The following is a 20,775-nucleotide window of genomic DNA, read 5'->3' on the forward strand; positions in this document are numbered from 1 at the left end:
ATTCCTTAAGTCATTGTGAAGGATTTAAGGGACTGTTTCATACATTAGTCAGGCTTTGTGTTTTCAGGCTGGCTTGCAAACCAAAGTATCAAGTGTTTTCTCCTTTAACTGCAGCCAAATTGTTGTGCTATGAGACTGTCACAGTGTAAAGCAACTGCCTCATGATACTGGGGGGCATTAGCAGAAGAGTATTCTTTCAAAGATATATTAAGCAAAACGTAGTTGACTTGAGCACTTATCTCAAAGCTATAGACTTGCAAGCTTTCTGTTTTGGGAGAAACAGACCTTAAGCTGTGTATTTTCTATGCCAAACTGGGAGACCACCCTAAGGCACAATGCATCTTGCATCTCCTTTTGTTTTAAAAGCTCTGTGGTATTTGAGGGTTTTCAAAAACAAAGTTGCTGTAGTTAGGGCTGTTACTCTTTTGCTAACTTTTCTTCTCCTTTTAATTGCCTATGATCTTGTCCTCAGAAAGGTTTAATTAGAAGCTCATAATGGCCACAGCCAGTTTGATGGGTTTTGTGTAAATGCAGACTGCAAAGGGAAAGCTGAGTGCCTCAGACTGTCCCTATTGTTGCAGATAGCTGGCCGGTTAACTTCAATTTCTAGGATGCCCGACGGAGATCTGAACCCATCCATGTGTGGTAGAGCCCTAGAACAGAAGCGATGACATGACCAGCCTACCTGCAAATGACACCCTCCTAGTGTGGCTGCTGAGACCGAGTTTCCTTATGACACACTGGTGACCACACAGCAGCAGAGTAGGTCTGGCTCCAGCAGCAAATTAAAAACATGGCAGAAACCCCCCACGTTTTACCCAGAAAATATTTTGTGATAGTCTATTTGAAAGGTTCCCAAGTAGTCACAAAGCAGAAGAAATTAGATTTTTAAAATAATTTTTTCACCCTTTATATGCTGAAAATTTCTAATAACTTAATTTACAGTTCTTCATATGAATTAGTGTTTTAGTTCACCTCCAGATTGTCTGCTTTCTTGACTTTTTCCCTATAAAAATTGGAGAGTTTTCCCCTCATTGCTGACTTCTGTCTTCACCCTCATTCTTCCAGGTCTTTCTGAGCTTCCTGTTCTCTCAACAGCTGGCCTCAATTTCATCATCCAAAACTTCATTTCTCTAGGCAATCAGGCAAATGAATTGTCTTCATCCATGTTTAAAACAAATTCATTCTAAATTAGTCTGTGCCCCTTCAGCGTTAATTTTCCATGACTATTATAGTCATTGAGCTTTATAGCATGAACACAAGCAAATATTAAGTTTGAAGGCTTAAATGTTTTTCAGTGAATTTTAAATTGTGGGCTACATCTTCAGCTGTGATTTAAGTCAGTAGGAGTCTTTAAAGCCAAGGGATATGGTTTACATGATGTGGTGAGAACAGTAGCATAATGTTGTCTTCATGCTAGTTGAAGAGCTGGCCTGTAACTAGCCAAAATAAGTTGTTTCAAATTATGAATATTAACAACTTCTAAAACAAATTACTTAAATTACTCAACTATGGAACCAAAAATGTTGAATGTAGCTAAGAATCACTTCAATGTAGTCCAAAGTCGACATAAATGAGCTGCTTGCTATTTTGATCTGGGATAGTCGGCTGAAAACTATTTAATATTTATTACAGTAGTAAACATTTAAATATGAAATGCACAGAATAATTTTGCAGTTGATTCAGAGAACCTGGAAATCTCACACAGCCATAAGGTTTTAGAATATTTCTTATACCTAAGTAAGATATACCTCTGACATATGAGTATTCATATGAGGAAATCAAGATGCAAATCTTAGAGAGTCAGTCAGGACCAGAAGCAGTGGCTTGGCTCCTCCTCTGAACTATTCTCCAAAGGAACCTAATTTAGGTGGACTAAATTACCCCTCAGAAAAGCCTCTCTATCTGAAGTCAGTACAAAAGGCATATAAACCTATTCATCATGTATTTAAATCTTATAACCTTATTCTACCTGCAATTGCTTAGTTGAAGCTTATTCCACAGTTCTTAACAGTCTCCCCTCATGATTTGGGGTACTGGTAAATATTATCAAGTTGCTTAATATTTGAAGCACGGCTCAAGTGGAAAAGGAATGTATGAGAGTATTCCTTCAGTCTTATGTATGTATTTTTGGAATTTAATACTAGATGATGGAAATATTTCATTCCTTGTCTGCTGGTTCAACTTGATGTAGTTTGATTTGGTGACAACAAAGTGATTGTGTGGTGCTTGTATGAAGGTAAATTTGACTCAGGATATGTCAGGAGGGAGACAATGTAAGTAGTCAAATAAAGTAATTTCCACTGAGCAGATCTACTCACCACAGAACTTGTTAGCTTTCTAAGGAGAGAAGTGAAAGGATGAGAAAACATGGACTGAGTTACTTCTGTAGAGATCACCCTTCCATATCCAGGCTAAAGTGTGTTGGCAACCTGTCCATGAATATTTTATTTCTATATTCATCTGCAATAGTCAAATAAGCCCTCAATATTTCCACTGGGGGGGGCAGTTTATATAATAAAAAGCTAGTGTTCAGTCTGGCAGCTTCAAAAGGAAGGTTTTCAGCATCTTTGAAGTTCCCTATCACTGCTGTCCAGCCGTCATTGTGGACTAACATATCAAACAGGTTCCAGATGATTTCAGCGATGCTCAGTGTTTTATTTAAACTTGTAAAAATGTGTCCTACTTAGCAGACTAGTAGTGTTTCGCATATGCTTTTTATAGCCAGGAGTATTTGGCTTCATGGCATCATGTGAAACAAACACCCTCAAGTCCCTGCTCCTCATGCTATTGCAGCTCTCTTTTTATGCGTTGCTGTTGGTGGTTTAGTTCAGGCTTCCCTGATGTATCAGTGGAGACCCTCAGGAGCTTTACGTGGCAGGGAAAAGTATCCCAGCTCTTGATTGTAAGAGACTGACATATTGGTCATGAATGCTGAAGACTAGCAGGCACCTTCTATGCAAAAGCCTTTACAGAATATGCTCAAAATAAAAAGACTGGGAGTTGGGGAACGGAGCAGGGGGAAGACAAGACACTGTGTCTTGTCAGCTCCCTTTTTATTCTATTTGCCTACAAGGAGATTTCATCTCATTTGAGTAGGAAGGAACACTGGCAAAGGGAAGAAGCCAAGCTTGATACTGGAAGAAGACGGGTATGACAATGCATGGGTTATGGGGAGCAAACACTTCACCCCCGTTCAGTTTTAGTTATCCTTTCCTTAAACAGATGCCCAGGAAAGATTATGAATCAGCTTTATGGAAGCAGGCTCTACTTCAGCATTAGAGAGCAGGAATAAATTTCGAATTGCAGATTTCTGTTTTTTCCCTCTTGATAATTTCTGGGCTTATTTGTGATTAATTTTTTTTTTTCCTGAAAGTAAAGCCTTAGAAGACTGTCCTTCATATTTTTATTGCTTTAATTGTCTCACAAATTGAGTATGATCTTTACATAGGGTAAAGTATCACAAAAGCATCTTAGAAGCAAGGAAGATGAGAACAATTCCTAAGATCCTATTTAAAATATCTTAAGAGGAACAATGTCTCCTATAAGTCAGCATGTGGTAGGTGGAAAGAATCCTACATTTTGACCAGGAAAAAAACTGGAACTTTTGTCAGCAGCTGACTGTGGGCTTTGTCATCTGGCCAGTTCTGCTGTCAGAGGCTGAGTCACACTAATCTGTGAATCTGTCAAAAGAAAGAATACATCTCCCAGACTGCGCGCACAGTTTTATTTTGACACTGAACATTTCAGTTCAGCAGTTGAAATGAGAAAACAAAACAGAGAAACAAGACTTAAGATGGGTAACATGAGCTGTCTTGTTTTGAGTCACACTGGAGGCCCCGAGTCACTACCCTGGGCTACCTCTAAACACCTTGAAGGCTTGAGCCAGCTTCAGGGTTTCCCAGGTTCCGCTTCTGTTGTACAACTGCTCTGAGTTCGACCATATCTTCCTGGATCGTGACTTCCAAATTAAAATTTCTTTAAAGCTGCTACAGATTCTCATATCAATTTTATGTCCCCCAGCCCTTCTGAGTAAGTTTTCTGGCAGATTTCAGTCAGGTTATATGAGGCCAAAAGATGGGACAGACTTCTGTAATACTGAATTGTGAAGGACAAAACTGTTTCAGTCTCAAATTTCATTTTTTGGATATCCAGGCAAACAATGTCTTATTGTGTAAAATAAACCGAGAAGGATGAATCCTAAATATGAATTTTCTTTTAATATGCTAAATTAGAATGGATTGACAGGGTATCTCCTTCAACCTGTGCAGGTTAAGGACACATTTCATGATGGAGAAATGTGATTTCACAGTGTACTTGGCATAACTACAAATGGGATGGCCTTAGTCTGTCCCATAGAGAGCAAATACCATTCGAAGTGCAATCTAATGCTCTGCTCATGATGATAGTGAGGTCCCAGGTTTGCTGTCCCTGGAGAAACTACAGTAGTTACCAATACTTTCACCAACATGACTAAATATCAACCTTTTTTTAGTTCCGAAACATTCTTGTCCTTTGCATTCACTAAAAAGAGAGGAAAAAAATAACTTAAAGTTGCTTTATACCTTGATTTTTAGGTAAAACCAAGTTGGGAGTTGTACATAGAACCCAACTGGTACAAGAGGATTAAAAGCCAGCAATAAATTTTGATGGCATTGGAAACTTTGAAAGCATTTTCCTTAAGTAGACAGCGATTTTGGTTGCAGAATAATCACGAGAACTTATATCTGTTCTGAAATCACTTAGGCTTCTCCTTTTTGTTTAAAGAGAAAAATTTCCCAGCAGAAATGATGTGGTATCGGTGATCCACTCTCTGCCCACAAATAATGAACTGTCAAAGGTAAAAGAACCACCAACTTGTCTCTTCATCTGAACCCTGATGCCATTACTAGCTCTCCTGAAAAGTTAATAAGCCTCAACAGAAGATCAAAGCTCAGTCCTCACAGGATTGGCTGGCAGGATCAGAGCTACCGCTGGGACAGATCTTTGTGAACAAGTTTATAAGCTGAAATGTGTCTGAAAGTTTACAGAATATCAAATTTTATTCTTTGAAGAGTCTATTATCTCTAAGTAACTGAAACTAGGAAGGAATATCACAAGTCACTTGTCATTCATAACAGTTTTATTTCTAGGGTGGACTACTGAAGTCGGTAGCTTTTGCTTTCTTCTAAATACAGTGCCTTACGCATTAAACTTTCAAATGCTTGTTAATTTTTCCAGCCGTAGGAACACTAGATTGCTATGGAGATAACTGGATAAATTCCAAAATTAAGAATAATTTCAAAACTGAAAATCAATTCAATTGATGAAAACTTCTGGAGTAGACAACAGAAGTATCAAAAGGCTTGATGTACAGTGAAATGCTTAGAATAAAAACCGTGAAGTATACATCAGTCATATTTATATGACTGAGTTAATTTTTAGTAAGTTTTGAAAAAGTTTAATGTGAATGTTTCTGGGTTTTTTGGTAGACAACTATTTCTTGAATAATTAGTAAAGATCAACTGAAAAATAATTGCATTCTTCTGGAAATTAGTTTCAACAAAAGTAGCGTGTATTCGAAGGACTTCTGGAATCTATTTTAGTGACTAGGAAGTAAATTGCACCTTTTAAATATGCAAATGAGATGATTCATTAATAGTCATCTTAGCCCTGAAAACTGTAATATGAGGCCACTTTCTCATTTATACTCAGTTATCCTCATGTTATGCTGATATGCTGGTATCCTTAGTGTTACTTGGTAAAATTTATATAATAAATTAACATCAAGTGTGTAGACGATGACGGTAATTACTTCTCTCTATCCCAAACATCCAAATGCTGGAAGGTATAAATATAGATGTTTGTGCGATTTTATTTTTTTTTTTTTTTTTTTGTCAAGGTGTCCTTGAATGAGAGGATTTAAACCTCAACACTGTTGCTTGGGTCCAAGCCAAGTCATGTGTCCTCATTGGTCTTGAGGCTTTTCCTGTGAATGCAGCTGTCACTCGCCTTTGCAGTGTATCCTAATGGGATGAGACTTCTCTGTCCAGGCCCTGTCTAAGACTATGGATGTGTAGCTGAGGCTATAGGAACCCCTAGCTATTTAGCACCTCTCACTTGAGCTTGATGGTTTTTCATTGCTCTGAGACCAACTCTGCAAGAAAAATCTCTTAATTATGAGATTTATAAAATATGTATTAAGCAAATGAGCTTGATTAAAAATATATACATACATCATATTTAATATAAATTATGTGCAAAGGGATCATTGCCTGCTATTTAAACCTCTTCTATATGCATAGGCTGCATTGTTTTAGCAATATTGATAAAGCTAAAGGAGTGCATTCCCCAGTCTTCAGCTATATCAGTATAAGCATATTGATGCACATACAGTTTATTTCTCTTCCCTTAGGGAAACCAGGACATTAGGATTTACCTTTCCTCAGAGATTTCAAAGAGGAGTCAATTGGACTGTGGCTGTACCAAATTGTTTGCATTTTTTGCATACTCCTGATGAAAATTGCACTGACATTTGTGCATATTCATTAGGATGGTCATGAAAATGCAATGATGATCACGTAAAATAGTTCTGCCTCAGAAAACAAATGGAACACATTTTCCTACATTTTTGTCTATTTAGCGATGTCCTATTTCTTACACACACACTCTGTCCCTCTTCCTCTGTTCTCTGATGTATATGTTAAGATCCTGGGCATCATGTGCTATGCCTTGTCAAGGAGATAAGTGTAATTACAGGTGGGCTGAGTACAGCCAAGGAGAACGTATTGTGACTCAGTTCTGCCTCCTTTTTCATCAGTGGTATAACTAATGTAGATAGCCCTCTTTGACTTAGCTAGTAGTTTTTGAGTTCTCTGAGCCTTCTTCCCCTCTACAGCTCCTGGGAAGGAGAAAGACACTATGAAGTATAATGTCCTAGAAAGTCATGCCTCAGTCTACGTAACTGGTTCAAAAACTGCTACTAGTCCTGGCCTTGGAAGGAGATTTTAAGGATCAAATAAATACACAACTTGGGTTATGTTTCCTCAAAGCAGACTGAGACCATCTAAAAGCTTGCTGAGTTTAGAACGGGTGATCCTGTTCTTGCCAATACCCTCGTACCCAATTTTGGCACTCACTTGACTCCTTGGTGAGTGGATTCAATCTGCTAAATCCTCTGGGCGGAGCAGGACTGCCCATTTGGGCAGCAGTCAGCTGTTAGATTGGTTCTGCTGCATCCTCTATCAGCACCCTTTCCCTCTGATTGTCCTGACATACTTCCTATGCAATGTCCTTATCTCCCACTTCACTTACCATGCTTTCTAGATTTGCATTTACTAAACTAGAATGCGGCTAAATAAACCTTTGCTGAAAGAGCTACTCCACTGGGAGTTTTGTGGAGAAAAACAAAAGGACTGTTTCCTCTACAGTCACTTCTCTTACTGTGGGAGGCTCTTCTGCCTCCCTGTGCTGTCGCCCAGCACTTTGAAGGACTTTCTAGTCTTTCTCCTTTAGAGCATCTTCATCAGTAGAGATGCAAATCCATGATTCCTTGCTGTGACTATTAGATTGTATTTTCACGTTATTGATCCTATTTCTACTTTAGCTGATCATATAGGAAAGATTTATAAAGATGCAGGGTCCTACTATCAATTTTCCTTTGCCATGGAATATTAATTATTGACTGCCCTCTAGCATTTCACAGGACCAGTCTGTTGGAGCATTTGGCCATCATATGATACTTCAATTTTTTGGCTTTTAACAGTAGATCTTTTTGTTAGTAGCTGAGACTAGATTTACTGCTAAGTTAAGCACTTTCTTGAACTTCAGAAAAAGGGTTGGTTTTGACATTTGACAGTTAAACTCAGAAATTTTACTGCACTTGATAATTCTTTGGTATTTTGTTCTTTCCTGCACATCTCATAGTGCTTTGCTAAGTGAGTATCAATCTTCTCGATTTGTAGATAAGGAAACTAAGACACAGACATGCACAGTTACTCATTTCTGAGCTCTGATTAGAATTTGGATTTTGACTGTTTTGTTTCCTCTTTCCCTTAATCTAGCATCTGAATTTTATTACAAGAAGGATGTCCATTTATTTTATTTAAAGTAGCCTATACTTATCCTACAATTCTAGAAAAGTACGAAATTCTACAGTGTATGCTAATGTTCATCAGAATTTACGGTATAGAATAAGGTGCACAAAATGACTTTATGCAAAAATGTGTATGCAGTTACAGCAGATATAATACTTGTTGAAGATAACTGGGAATAATGAATATCTCAAAGTTAGGATGATGAATAATGTTAATGCGTTTCACTTACAGGTGGAAGTGTAACAAGCTTAACTCAGTGGCTCTAGGGAGACTGCTGCCTCTTTGAATGCAACAGACTTTTTAAATGATTCTTGAAGAAAAGTGGTGCCAGGAGCAGAGGAATCACTCCTTTAAAGAAAAGCATGTGGCTTCTACAGGCACTGTGTGCATTTGAAAGATGGCACATAATATACCAGTGGAACTTTGGAGCGGAATAGTACTGATGGTAAAGTTCTTGCTCCGTATCAGTCTGAAGTGAAGAGAGGACCTGAAGTCAACTGTATTATGCTCCCAAGGCAGCTGTGTCCTTTCAGGGCTGAGGGAGAAAATCGATCCTGGTAGCTGGAAATGATTTGAAGAGATAACTGTTTCTTGAGAAGGCAATACTGCACTGTGCTGGCACAGGTGAGCTGTAAAGGGGTGGGAGGAAGGGAAGAAAACAGGCTCACACCCAACTTGGTTTCTTCTTAGCTCCTCATGGAGGGGAGCAGATGGGGAGACAGCAGCAGCTCCTCCCCTATGTCTTGCTCTTGCTGCTCATCAGGGATCTTGCTGGTGCAGCAGGAAGGGTTTAATTGCTCCTCCTGGCATGGGGAGACCTTGAACGTGTCCTATACAGGAAAGAAGGGCAGTGTGACTCTGCTCTGGAGATCATGAAGGTCCTACCTCACCATTACTCGGTCTGCCACCCCAGCAGCTAGGCAAAGCACAGCAATAACAATTTTGTGGCTCTGGAGTTTTTCCTCGAGGTCTCTCCCTGAGGACACAGAGAAGACAGCCTTTGAGAAGAAAAAGGATTTACCCCAAACTTTGGAGAACTTTGGACTGAGGCGAGTTCAGGGTGGAAACTTTCAGAGGGAAGGGAAGCTGAATAAGAAGAGAGAGGGAAAACTAAAGGTGGGAGAATTAGTAAGGACTGTGTGCTGTGAAGGAGAGGGATATGTTGAAAAGCAGAAGAAACTGGTGGGAAACAAGGATTCTGAGGGCAAAAAATAAAGGGTTGAGGGACTTGATGCTAGTTGAAGAGCTGGTCTGAATAGAAAGTCATAAGATCCTTACAGGAGCAAATAAGAAGATGATGTTTGGGGAAGGAGCATGTCCTTGGGAATGATAAATATGAGTGAATTTACTGTAGTGATTTGCAAGAAGCAACAGGAGGGGCCGTGAAATAAAAGTTAATTTAGATGCTGAAGGAGAAGTATATAAATGCAGAGGTTTTGGCAAAAGAGATGATAAAGATGAGTGTTTTGAGAACTGTGAAATAGGAATTTTCAGGAAAAAAAAGCAGAAGTTGAATATTTATAGGAGGAAACAATTATGCTTGTTTTTTATGGTGTAGTCCTCAATTGAATACCCAGTTCATCTGTCTTCAGAAAATTGCCTAATTATATGAAACTTGGACAAATCCTAATGTAACCTTCCAGTTTGTCAACATGTATATGCCAAGTCAAAGTCCACCTCTTCTGCTGTTACCTGAGGACTGTGCTGAAGACACGCTGACTGTAACCGAACCCAGAGAAGAGGAAGCAGCTGCAGAGCTGGAAGATCCTCTGGGATGGAATGAAAAGTTGGAAGATGATGTGGAATCATGTTTTGCTGAAAGAAGGCTTGGAGCAAGGAAGGTGACGTCACCCTGAATGCTCAAGGTTGAGCAGGATGCTTGTTGCTTAATGATGATAAAGCAGAAGAGGATGGAAGGGGCTGCCTGGTAAAGCAGCTATGGATTAAGCAGCTGTGAAATAGAGGATTAAAGGAGAAGGTCTAAAGGAAAATGAAGAATAGGGGCAGGGATTTGACTGAGAGTCTGGAGAAGATGTTAATAATCAGTTGATGAAAACAGATAATTGATTAATTAGGTACAGATAATGTATTGAAAGGGTTGAAGGCCAAAGAATGGATTAGAGAATTTGTGGAGACTGGGCTAATAAAGGAAAAGAGAAGCTGTTACTTGGACATGTCCTATGCTGGGAAAAGCATATGATGTGCTGGAAAGCATGTGATGGATTGGGGTGGGGGGAGGTGTGGAGGAAATAACAGATGCTGTGAGGAGAGAAAAGGTCAGTTATTAGTGCCCAAGTGCTTCAGCTGTGTAGGATAGCCCTTCCTGCTTGGACAGGCCATTAGTACAGCCTACCATGGTCATGCCAAAGAAAATCTGTGTAAAGAAGTCCTTGCAGAGGTTTCTTTTCACTGGATTTACCGTGTGGAGATGTACAGTCTAGCTCAGTATTTTCAAGTGAAGGAAGCCTGTAAAACTTGTTGCCTAAAAGAGTCTTTCATTTCTGCCTTTCTAGTAACGAAGAAAGTTTTTGGTGCTAAAATAAGCGATGTGATGTACTGTACTTCTAAAGCTGTTAAAAGGCTCTTAACAGCTCTATAAAATACTTGCCACCTCCTCCTGTGCTTTCAGAAAATTTTACTCTAATATTTATTTCACTGGCTTATACAGAATTTCCTCCCCTTTAAAACGTAAGTTGTTAATTATTTCTGGGTTGTCATGATCAACTCCCCTCCTGCTATTAAAATGTACTTGCATTGTAGTTCTATTATTACTTGCAAAATATTGGAAAAAATAATTTTGCTAGACAGTTAAATTTGAAATAAATATTGACTTGGCCATGCAAATGGGTCTTTTATGTTAATTTCCTGCAAATATTCAAATGGTGTAGTTTCACCAGAAAAAGCACTCATAAAAACAAGTCTTTATAAATATTCACTGAAAGTGAATTTTGAATTGTACACTTGAGCCTAATCTTTGAAAGTCATGCTGTGTGGGTTAGTCTACATAGGTCACTTCACACAATAGCAAAAATAGTAGCATGTGACTAGTCAACACTGCACAAATACATGCTAATATTGGTATGAGGTGTTTGCAGAACATGATACAAATGGACGCTTTCAATACACTGCAAAATTCTTCAGTTTTTCAGAACTCTTTATGAACAGAAGACAAGGCAAAACCGATGAAAAAATTAGTTGTCAAGACTTTGCTCACCACTAATTGAAATACTATTTAAAAGCAATTGTGACGGGGCAGAACACCCATGGTGTTTTGGGGAGAGAAATGGATTACCTGAAATTCTACCTCAATAGTTCCAGGAATTATGATTCTAAGGAATTATTTTAAGTTGGTATTGCACTGCATAAGTATAAAACACACACGTGCAATTGTACACTGTGCAGACTAGTTTTGTATTATTGGAGTTTTGAGTAAGTGTATTGCTGCATTCCCTGTCTCCCTTCATCATGTTTTTTTTCTCCTACCACATTATAATTGTTACAAAGTCAAGCACGTTGAAGTTTGGAAATGGTGGTGTTAAGTTTGCCCTGTATGTAAACTTAATTAGTCCCTGTGGTTTTACCATCTCCAACAAGATGCTCCACTGAGCATGTGCAAATTGGTATTTTTGAGGGCTTATAACTTGATTATAGAAAGATGACTTCTCATATCAAATCCCTGCTTCAGAGCATATAAATTTTAGACATGTGGTCTTCAAAATTTTCCAGTCAAGGCACAGACTGCTGTGTAACAAACAAGGTTTTATGGTTTCTTTTCTTTAGTAACCTGCCCCAACCTCCTGGAGTGATCAGTGGGTCCGAGACTCTGCTAACCATGGGTTAAAAAAACAGCTGATACGGAAAGCTTTTTTGGATGATGCTATCTGCCATGGATAAGGTGTCAAATCATTAGGATCAGGCTCCCAGTTATGTCACAACTTTCTGATGCAGGTCAGGTTCTCTGATGGCATCTGTATGGCTCAGTGCCCCAGTGGCTATTGAATGCTTTCTTTTCTGATGAGATGAACAGTCGTAACTAAAAGCTTGAAGCACTCAAATTAGGTAATTTTCCTTGTGCCACAGTTCTAATTCTGTTAAATGGACATAATGAATTCTTCACAAGAATTCATTGCATAATACTAGCACACTTTCTTGCCTGGTAGGATTCCCTGTTTTCCTACATGTGTATTAAAGAGGCTTCAAAACATGCTTGTGAACAGGATCCATAATATTTCCTGCAACATCATTCTCAGTTTTTTTTGTTTGTGGTACATTTTATGTACATGCCTGTTTCTGGCTGCAAAGGCCTTTGGATGCTTTCTCATCTATTTAATCTCCTGCTGGTAGTTTATTCATTTTACTTCTGATGAACAATGGTGTTCTTGACAAAAACCATAGTGATCCTTGACCTGGGTAATTGTGCTGTTGGCCTGCAGTGTGGTTTTGCAAGGTTTGTACTAACATCTTGTGTATTTGGAGAAATATGTAAAGGGAAAAATCATGATCTCTGCTGGACTGGTTATCTTTGGGTATAGAGGGTGTAACATGAGTCAGGGCCGTCTTCCCAAACTGAGCGCTGACTATGAAAGATGCTATGGTGTACTTGGGAGGTGGTGGGGCTGTCAAATATTTGCAGAATATAACAGAAAGTGCATTTTGTGATTAATGTGCTCTGAATTTCCTTTCAGATACCTGTTAGACCTGCAAGGATTCTTGGAGCAAGCCTTGCTGGTTGCTAGAAAGTGGCAGGAGAGCGCAAAACCTGATTTTTGTATTTCAGGAATGCCAAGAAATACAAGTCACAGTCTGGTATCTTTGGTCACTCGGTAAGCTCCCATTTTCGTCAGGTGCGTGCTCCGTGATTCATAGCTGTTCCTATCTTGTTTGATGTCCTGAGATGGTGGATAATGTCTGGGATTTTATTAATGCATTGTTTTCCATCTGTTCTCTTTCCATTGTGTTCTAAAAGACCTAGTTTGTTCTCGATGTGCAAACACTCTTACTGTTGTATTATTGATGGCACTGTGGTAGCCCTATGGTCTAACTGTATTTGTCTAGAAATGCTTTATGTGCTGAGGTGTTGCACCATGCCTCAGACCAATGTTTTCCCCCCATCCCTTCTGTGGTAAACAAAGTTCTTTACATTTGAATACTTTTGGGAAGGTAATTCTGACAACAGAGCTATGATGTTTAATGACTGCCAGAACAGGAAAACACTGCAAAGTGACTGGTACCACTTTAGCAGGAATTACTATTTATCTTTTATGACTTTAGGAAAAAGATCTGTATTAAAGCAGAGATGTTCCAGGAATGGTTGAGGAGCTTGTTTGATGCGGGATGAAGGGCTTGTTAAAATGCATTAAGAGTTATGACAGAGAATGATTTCTTAGCAATTGTGTATGTTGCCAAAGAATTTTGTCACTATGTAGCTAGTAAAAGTCCAAACATGCTAAGGTGACAAGTTACTGGAGGCTATTTCAACAAAATTGTCAGGAAAGATACCAGCCAGGTTGCAGCTCATACAACTTCCATAATAAAGATAAAATTTATAGATGCTTTATATATCCTCAGGGGATGTATTAATTGGTGCTTCTCTGTCCAGAAATACATATAAACAACCTATTGTAGCTCATGCTCAGCTCACTGATGACAACTTTGCAGCTTGTTTGTGCTTGCTTTGCATAGCCGTAACAAAGAGAAATGAGTTTCATGTCAAAAACGTCTGAAGGTCCTGACAATGTTTCTTCTCTGCACTTTGTCTGCTGTGGAAAGCATACCTATGGCACTTCGCTGCTCTTGTTCGTGCTCTTCTGCTGGTCCTCTGACTTCAAACTCCCACCCTAGTTTCAGTGTATAGAAGACATTAATTCCCCTTTCTCTGCCCAGTGAAAGCGTGACCCCAAAACTCGAGAAAATCGGACCCGGAGACGACTAACTCCTCGCTTCTGAAACTTTACAAGGCAGACGCTGACAAACGCGCCCCGCAGAAGGCCTTCCCCCCCCCCCCCCCCCCCCCCAAAAAAAAAAAAGAAAAAAAAGGCGGCCTGACCCCGCCGACATGGAACCGCGGAGGGCTGCCCCACAGAACCGCGGCCCGAGGAGAGCCGGGGCCTGGCCGCCGCAGGCCGCCCGCTCCTCCTCAGGCGACGGCCGGCCGCCCAGAGCTGCGTTCAATATTTCACACTGCGCACCCGAGCGGCCACGAAATGGCTCCCCGCGGGCCGCCCTTCTCACCCCGGGGGAGCGGTTGGTGCACGTCAGGCTGAGCCGGGGTGGGGTGAGGGAAGGCAGGAAGGAGCCCTGCGCCCCGGACCGCCGCCTGCGGCCGCTGCCGCTTTAAAACGCGGCGGGGGCCGGCGGGGCTGCGGCGGGCCCGGGCCGCGGGGGCGGGGAGGAGGCCGCGGCGTTGCCGGGCGACGGCGGACGGCGTTGCCGCGGGGAGCCGCCGGGCACCGCGCCGCTCTCCTCGCTCCTTGCCCGGGCGGAGTAAATAACGGTAAATCAATTTACTTATCGGCTGCCATCGCGCGGTTCGCCGCCTGCCCCTACCCAGCCTGCCGGTGAGCCCCAGCGCAGGCGTTCGCCATTAGAAAGGTACACACGGGACAGCTGGGGAACGTGGGTTTAATCGGCTTTGCCGAGCGCTGAAAGGAGAAGCTTCAGGTGGGCAGCAGGGTAAGGCACGAAGCGGGCCGTCTGCTTGAGGGAACGACAGAGACACGGCTGGGGGCTCAGGCCGCCGTTCCCGCTCGCTGGCACCCGGCGCGCCTCAGGAGCGGGGGCGGAGGCGGGGGGTGTCCCTCGGCGTACCCTGAAATAGCGCGGTGGGGATGGCGCCGAGCAGCTCCCAGATAGCGGTGTAAAGCTGAGGTAAGCACCGGGGGATTGTAAATGTGAGATTTGACCAACTGGCTTGAAACCCTCAGGAAAGGCGTTCGGACACTGAAGTTGCGTGCCCTGGTTTGCTACCTTATTCTGTAGTCGTTACCTTAACACGCAAAGCTGAGCGTCAGCCTCGCGTGACGCGACAGATCTGCCATAAACTCCGCTTAGCTGTGAGCGTGTGCGGGCTCGAGTCGGCCTAGTCCTGCTGCCCTTGCTTAGAGAGATGTCTTGGCCGTAGCCAGCGAAGGTGTGCAGCTGGGCCTGCCGGCTGAAATTTGGAAGAAGAATTCAAACCCTTAAAATCCGTAAGTGGGGCATCGCTTCCGTTGGTGCCAAAGGGCATGTTCCTGCCGCAGACTGTGTCTGTTTTCTGTTGTTTGCAGATGCTGGCTGTCACCCACGTGTGTTTCGCTGGCCAGAAAACATAGATGTCCCCTGTGACTGAGTCCTTGCATGAGTGTTTTGAAGATGAAATGCTACCTAAACTCTTAAAGCGTACCACCTGAGGACATTGTTACCGACATGGACATCATTATTTATTTACAGATGCTTTAATCAGGAGGAGCTTTTTTGTAAACATGAATCGCTGGGCTCTTTCCTTGAGGTGTCGTTTCTTGTTTCATGCTATTGAAACATTAATCTTAACTTATTATGACTCCTTTGTGTTGGTCAGCTCCCAGGGACATTTCCCTAGGCTTGAAAATGTGGGAGCTTTCAAGAATGTGTCAATCGTGCCAACTCAAGCCACTTGTGGGCTGCCAGACCGAAGTACTTTTTGTCATAGCTCAGTAGCAGTTGAAAGTATTATGTCCTGCACCCAGAGGTTTTGTGTTCAGGAATGTCCATACAGGTCGTCACTTTCTTCCTACAAACTGCTTCTTTCAGAAGGCCTCGGTACCTGTATCACAGAGGACAAAAGGGACTTGCATCCAGGGTCGTTCAGCAACGCTTCCAGTTTTATTTTTCATAATCACAAGGATTGCTTTTCTACTCCCCGTTCTCCAAGGCTTGCAGCTTCATTTACGTTAACTGTATGGTTGAAACCTGAGCAAGAAGGTGTAATGTAAGTAGTATTGAAGGTGTTTACTTTCCTGGTGCTCTTAAAAAAATTGATCATTGTAGTCACAGTCATTATTAGCAAGCTATTTAAAATTTTAAAAAGGTACAGTGAGAAACTGTGACGTTTTAAAGCTGTATTTAGGTTGGGGTCTTCGCAAATGTCAAGACAAGTAGGTTCAGTTTCAGTGGCATTGACTCAGATGACAGTCCAACTGCTTTCAGTGGGAACTGTTCATACATAATGTGTGTGTCTCTTCTTAAAAATCTAAATTTGTATTTCTAATTCACATTCCTTCTTCTAAAAGCTGCTAGAGAAACATGTTGTCGGGGGTTTGTGCTGTTGCTGCTTTCTTGATGGGAAAAAATTATCTAAAATTTTAGGAATCCCCCAACACAAGTTTACACCTTAAAAACAAACAAGGAAACCTCCCAGATCTTCCAAAATGATTGTTTCAGAGCTATAGAAGAGTGGTCATCATTTTTCTGGAAGATCTGGAGAACGTTGACTGAACGGGAGATCGTGTTGCTGCTTTAACAAAAGATTCCATTATTCAAACTGCTAGTGAAGTTTCAGTAGTTCACGAAATAGACATGGCTAAACATGCTCCATCTCTTAGTTGCTTACATGTCACATTTTTAGCAAATTTTGCTGGTATAAGGGGCCCTTCAGCTTGACTGGGCCTCACTGTAACGAAAAACTTGCTTTTTGAAAAATGCATCGCAAATCCTGCGAAAAAAGTTCCCTTCATCTATCACAAAATGCAAAGCCTCCTACTCTTTCTTACCATGGTCATGCAGGTCTTCTTTAAAGTGAAGCACACAAAAAGTATAGTACGTTCCTTCAGAGTATGTCACGTGTTTTTGTACTTGTGCTCATAACTTATTCTTAGAATGAAACTAAGGATCCGCTCTGTTGTAGCGTTCTCGATGCTTATTTTGCATGCTGCTGTCAAATAGTAAGTTGTCTAGGGGTGTGAAAATCGTCAGAAACAATAGAAATGTCTAAAATTATAATCATATATGTACAATTATAGTCTGCTTTATGCAAGGATAATTACCTTTAAAACAATCAACCTAGCTATAGAAGTTGTGGTTATGGAGGGGAAGTAAATGAGATCTGCAGAGCAAAAGTGACTTCAGTTTGAGCATAAGTTAAATCAGCTCAGCTGAAGGTATGTGTAAAGGTGTCTCTGGAGCTTTGGCCTAGTGTCTTTTATAGACAGCATTTTCTATATAATGTTTGAATATTGAATGCCAGAGTCCATTCCTGGGGTTGTCCTGTGCCATGGGTTCATGTCCACACATGTGTGGGCATATCAGAGTCTTGTTCAGCAGAGCATATGCCTAACTTGAAGCAGAAATGTCCTGCTAATTTCCAAGCAAGCTGTTGCAGTGACGTGTTGAGTGAGATCTGTGAAACTCTTTTGTCAATGGGATAGGCTTTTGCTTGCATGGAGCCTAAAACAATGAAATGTATGTCCTTAATCATTTGAAACTAACTGCTGTGCAGAAACCAGACTCTACCAATGTCTGATTATCCATGGACTAGTGTAAAACATTAGCCTCCAATTGCTATTGTGGTAATAACGACACAATGTACATATTCCTGTTCAGTGGGTTTTATAGATCACTTTAAAATCTAAATGTTTTTATTCAATTTTTGTAATGGATCACTTCATTATTCTGCCTTGGGAGATTGCTTCTACTCAAAACGTAGAAGTGACAATAGTAGAGCCCAGTCCTGAAAATTGAAGTTGGACAACAGTTATTCTGGTGGTCAGGATGATATGCCACTGTACAGACTCTTTTTTTTCACTGTTCACAGAAAGAAGCGTGTTAATTTTTCTTTCTTCATGAAGGGATTACAAAGCTTCAGTTGTGGTGAAAGAGTAATTGCACATGAATAGCCACTGAAGCTCAACTCAAAAGGCATCCTACAAAAGAGAAATACTTCGACAGCAAACTAAGATGTTTTTCCTTTTATTATATTGGTTTAGTGAGTCCTTCAGGTTGGCAGAAGGAGTTTGACTTACCAGATGTCCTACATTTTGCAGTCCCTGATGGGGAATTGTCCCTGTTAGATGTAATTTGCGAGACCTTTTAAACCCCATTATCACAGCAGAGGGACTTCACGGAACAGGGACTCATTCTAACAGAGTCTTTGCGCTGCCACCAAAACACTAGGAAGATGAACCAGAACCAGCTGCTCATTTTACCAGTAGAATAATTGAAAGTTTAACAAGATATTTTGTTTACTGGCAAAGTGTTCTCACATCAAGTACAGCACACCCATAGTTTTTGGACATGCCATACTAAAGTGTTTCTTCATGCTGAATGTTACATGGTTTGGCTGCTAGAGAGTGCTTAGGCAAGAAGCTAAGAGTGTTGCTGTATAGTATTCCATTGCATCCTTGTAAAGACTGTGACATTTCTGTTAGACGTGTGCCATGTAAGAGAATAGCAGGATTTTTCTGCTAGAAGTTACAGTGCTGGCTGAAGTGAGAGATACTGATGTGAGGATCCAAAGTCTGAAGGCCCTTTAAAGATTGTGACATTCTGGGGGAGCAAATATATGTGGATAATCAAAGACACCAAGAATTTCCTTCATCAATTTCATATACCAAGTTTTCTTATGTGAATCTGGGAAAGAATACACTTTCATACAAAGAAAGAGGAAAGTCTGGTCATGTTACAGATTTATTTGAAGCACTAATGTTCTTCTAAGATGTATAGTATAGATATTTGTAGGTATGCTTTTAAGTCACTGCATATTGGAAATCTTGAAGAAAAGCAAGAGACTAGTGAGAAAACACTGACATTTGTACTGCAGTCTTTAAATTTACTTTCCCTTTAGGCAGTAAGTGAGCAGAGCTCTCGTCCCTGAATTTTATTCTTTCCCCATGCTTCCCCTCTTACTGCATGTACTCATCTGTTAATATAAATGCTTTCAGTAAGCCTGTGTCAAGCCTGTAAGTAAGCCTTAGCACAATATAGGAAATTGTATATGATGATAATGCTTCACAATGACATAGGATAAGAATATGAGTAGAATCTTAGCATATATAAGTAATCATTACAGGCAGTTTATATCAATTTAGCGTGAACTGGGCTAACTGGAAGTTAGATGACCAGAAGACATTGGTGATGGGAGAGAAATGGGCTGGGGCCTTTTACATCAAAAAGGGTCATGGGGAATGGCCTGATTGTGAAGTGAGCAGTAGATGTATTTTTTTAACTTTATTTACCTAAAGGACTAAAATCATATCCTATTACTTTATATCCATTCAGATGCTTTACATCAGGAATTAGACTGAAAGGGGGATTTGCCTTAAGATACCATACGTCTGATTTTGAACCTGTGCAGATGTTCCCATTTGCAAGTGCTCCAGTTAATGTGTGGGGATCACCAGTGCAGCTGTGTTAGATTCTCTAGAATATTTTTCTCTTTGAAAGCTGACCAAGCAGATTTGAGTTGTTTGCTTTTTCTCCCTCCAACCCCACCATAGAGAATTAAGTAGTCGGGAATTGACTCTGTGGGACTGCAGGTTACCAGAAGTTGGAAACGTCACAAAGCACAGTGGTTTCTCTCTGTAATCATGGCTGGAACGGAAAATTGTGCTCAGAGTCAGAAGTAATGCTTATGCCTATTTCACCTGTGTTAGCACTAGTCTGGGGGTTCCCACCCTGCCCTGTTTTCTGCCTCGATTTTTCTCTTTCAGTAGTGAGTCACCAGTCGCATTTGTTCTTTCCAGTTTTCAAAGTGATGTACATCAAGGTCGCTTCCATTCTTAAAGTCATGACACCTTTGGGGATAAAAACAATGTGGGGATGTTTGTTTTAGATAACTAAAATAAACAAAAAACTGGATTATCCAATTATTGTTTATCCAGGAACTGGGTAAATCCAGTTCCTAAATATTTTGCTACTTAGCTGAGCCTTCCCTCACATTTATTATCTAGCAAAACTAGCATGTTTACAAGCAAACAAAATATTGAAAAGACCAGTTGACAGTATATTAAGAAATGTGTTTTTAGTAAGGTTTGGAAAACAGAAGTCTGCATGTTGCAAGTTGTTTTATTGACAACATTCCAGCAGGCTAAAATGGTAACAGTTAAGATGAATTAATTTTTCTCTTTGATTTAAAGGTGAATTAGTGAATAATGGCAGTATCAAAGAACAGCCTTTTTGATACTTTTCTTTTTATAAATGCATAGTAGGTGAAGACACTTATTGGTAGATAAGTGGTTTGTTGTTGTTTTGTTGTTGTTCCCCCCCCCCCCCCCCCCCCCCCCCGAAATATGTCTAAGTAAATCCTGGTCTCATACAAATTTTATATGCTTTTCTCTTGTGACTTAGTGCACTAATTTAGTCTGGTGTAACTGTTAAAATATTTGACTTTTCATGGGTCAGTAGATTGAGGACTGGATTTCTCAAGCAGCTGAAATGTGAATGCAGAACTTTGTAATTTTTTGTTGTACTGATGATTACTTTAGTAAAATACATAGCTGTTTCACAAGCATATATAGCCTATGCTTTCTCAGGACTGTTGACATCATGGTGATTGGATTGGCAAAAATATTTCAGCAGCTAGATATGCAACGTGGGTTGCTATGGTTGGTACTCTTTGTACCTGATATGTCGGTGTTGCATTTGATATTGATGTGAAATCTTTGTGGGGAAAAAAAAACCCAGAGAAGTTGCTGGATAGCCTTCTTGTCTTGCTCTGGTTCTCTTAGGTTAAATAAAGGCTGTGTCAAAG

General features: G+C 40.6%; 1 protein-coding gene and 1 long non-coding RNA gene across 2 annotated transcripts in view; one reads left to right on the forward strand and one right to left on the reverse strand.

Moving 5' to 3' along the window:
- Window positions 1-880: 880 nt before the first annotated feature.
- On the reverse strand, window positions 881-14,677 carry LOC115349774. The gene is made up of 2 exons (XR_003926232.1): window positions 14,583-14,677; window positions 881-1,439 (listed from the first exon to the last, which is right to left on the reverse strand). It is a non-coding gene; the product is annotated as an uncharacterized LOC115349774 (long non-coding RNA).
- Window positions 14,678-14,816: 139 nt separating this feature from the next.
- Window positions 14,817-20,775, forward strand: part of USH2A (usherin) — a 395,016-nt gene continuing 389,057 nt past the window's right edge. The window contains 2 exon segments of the mRNA XM_030034435.1: window positions 14,817-14,942; window positions 15,341-16,020. Of these exon segments, the coding sequence (XP_029890295.1) occupies window positions 15,536-16,020 (485 nt within the window). The 5' untranslated portion in view covers window positions 14,817-14,942; window positions 15,341-15,535.

Source organism: Aquila chrysaetos, chromosome 13 (assembly GCF_900496995.4).
Source record: "Aquila chrysaetos chrysaetos chromosome 13, bAquChr1.4, whole genome shotgun sequence".
Classification (NCBI taxonomy): Eukaryota; Metazoa; Chordata; class Aves; order Accipitriformes; family Accipitridae; genus Aquila; species Aquila chrysaetos.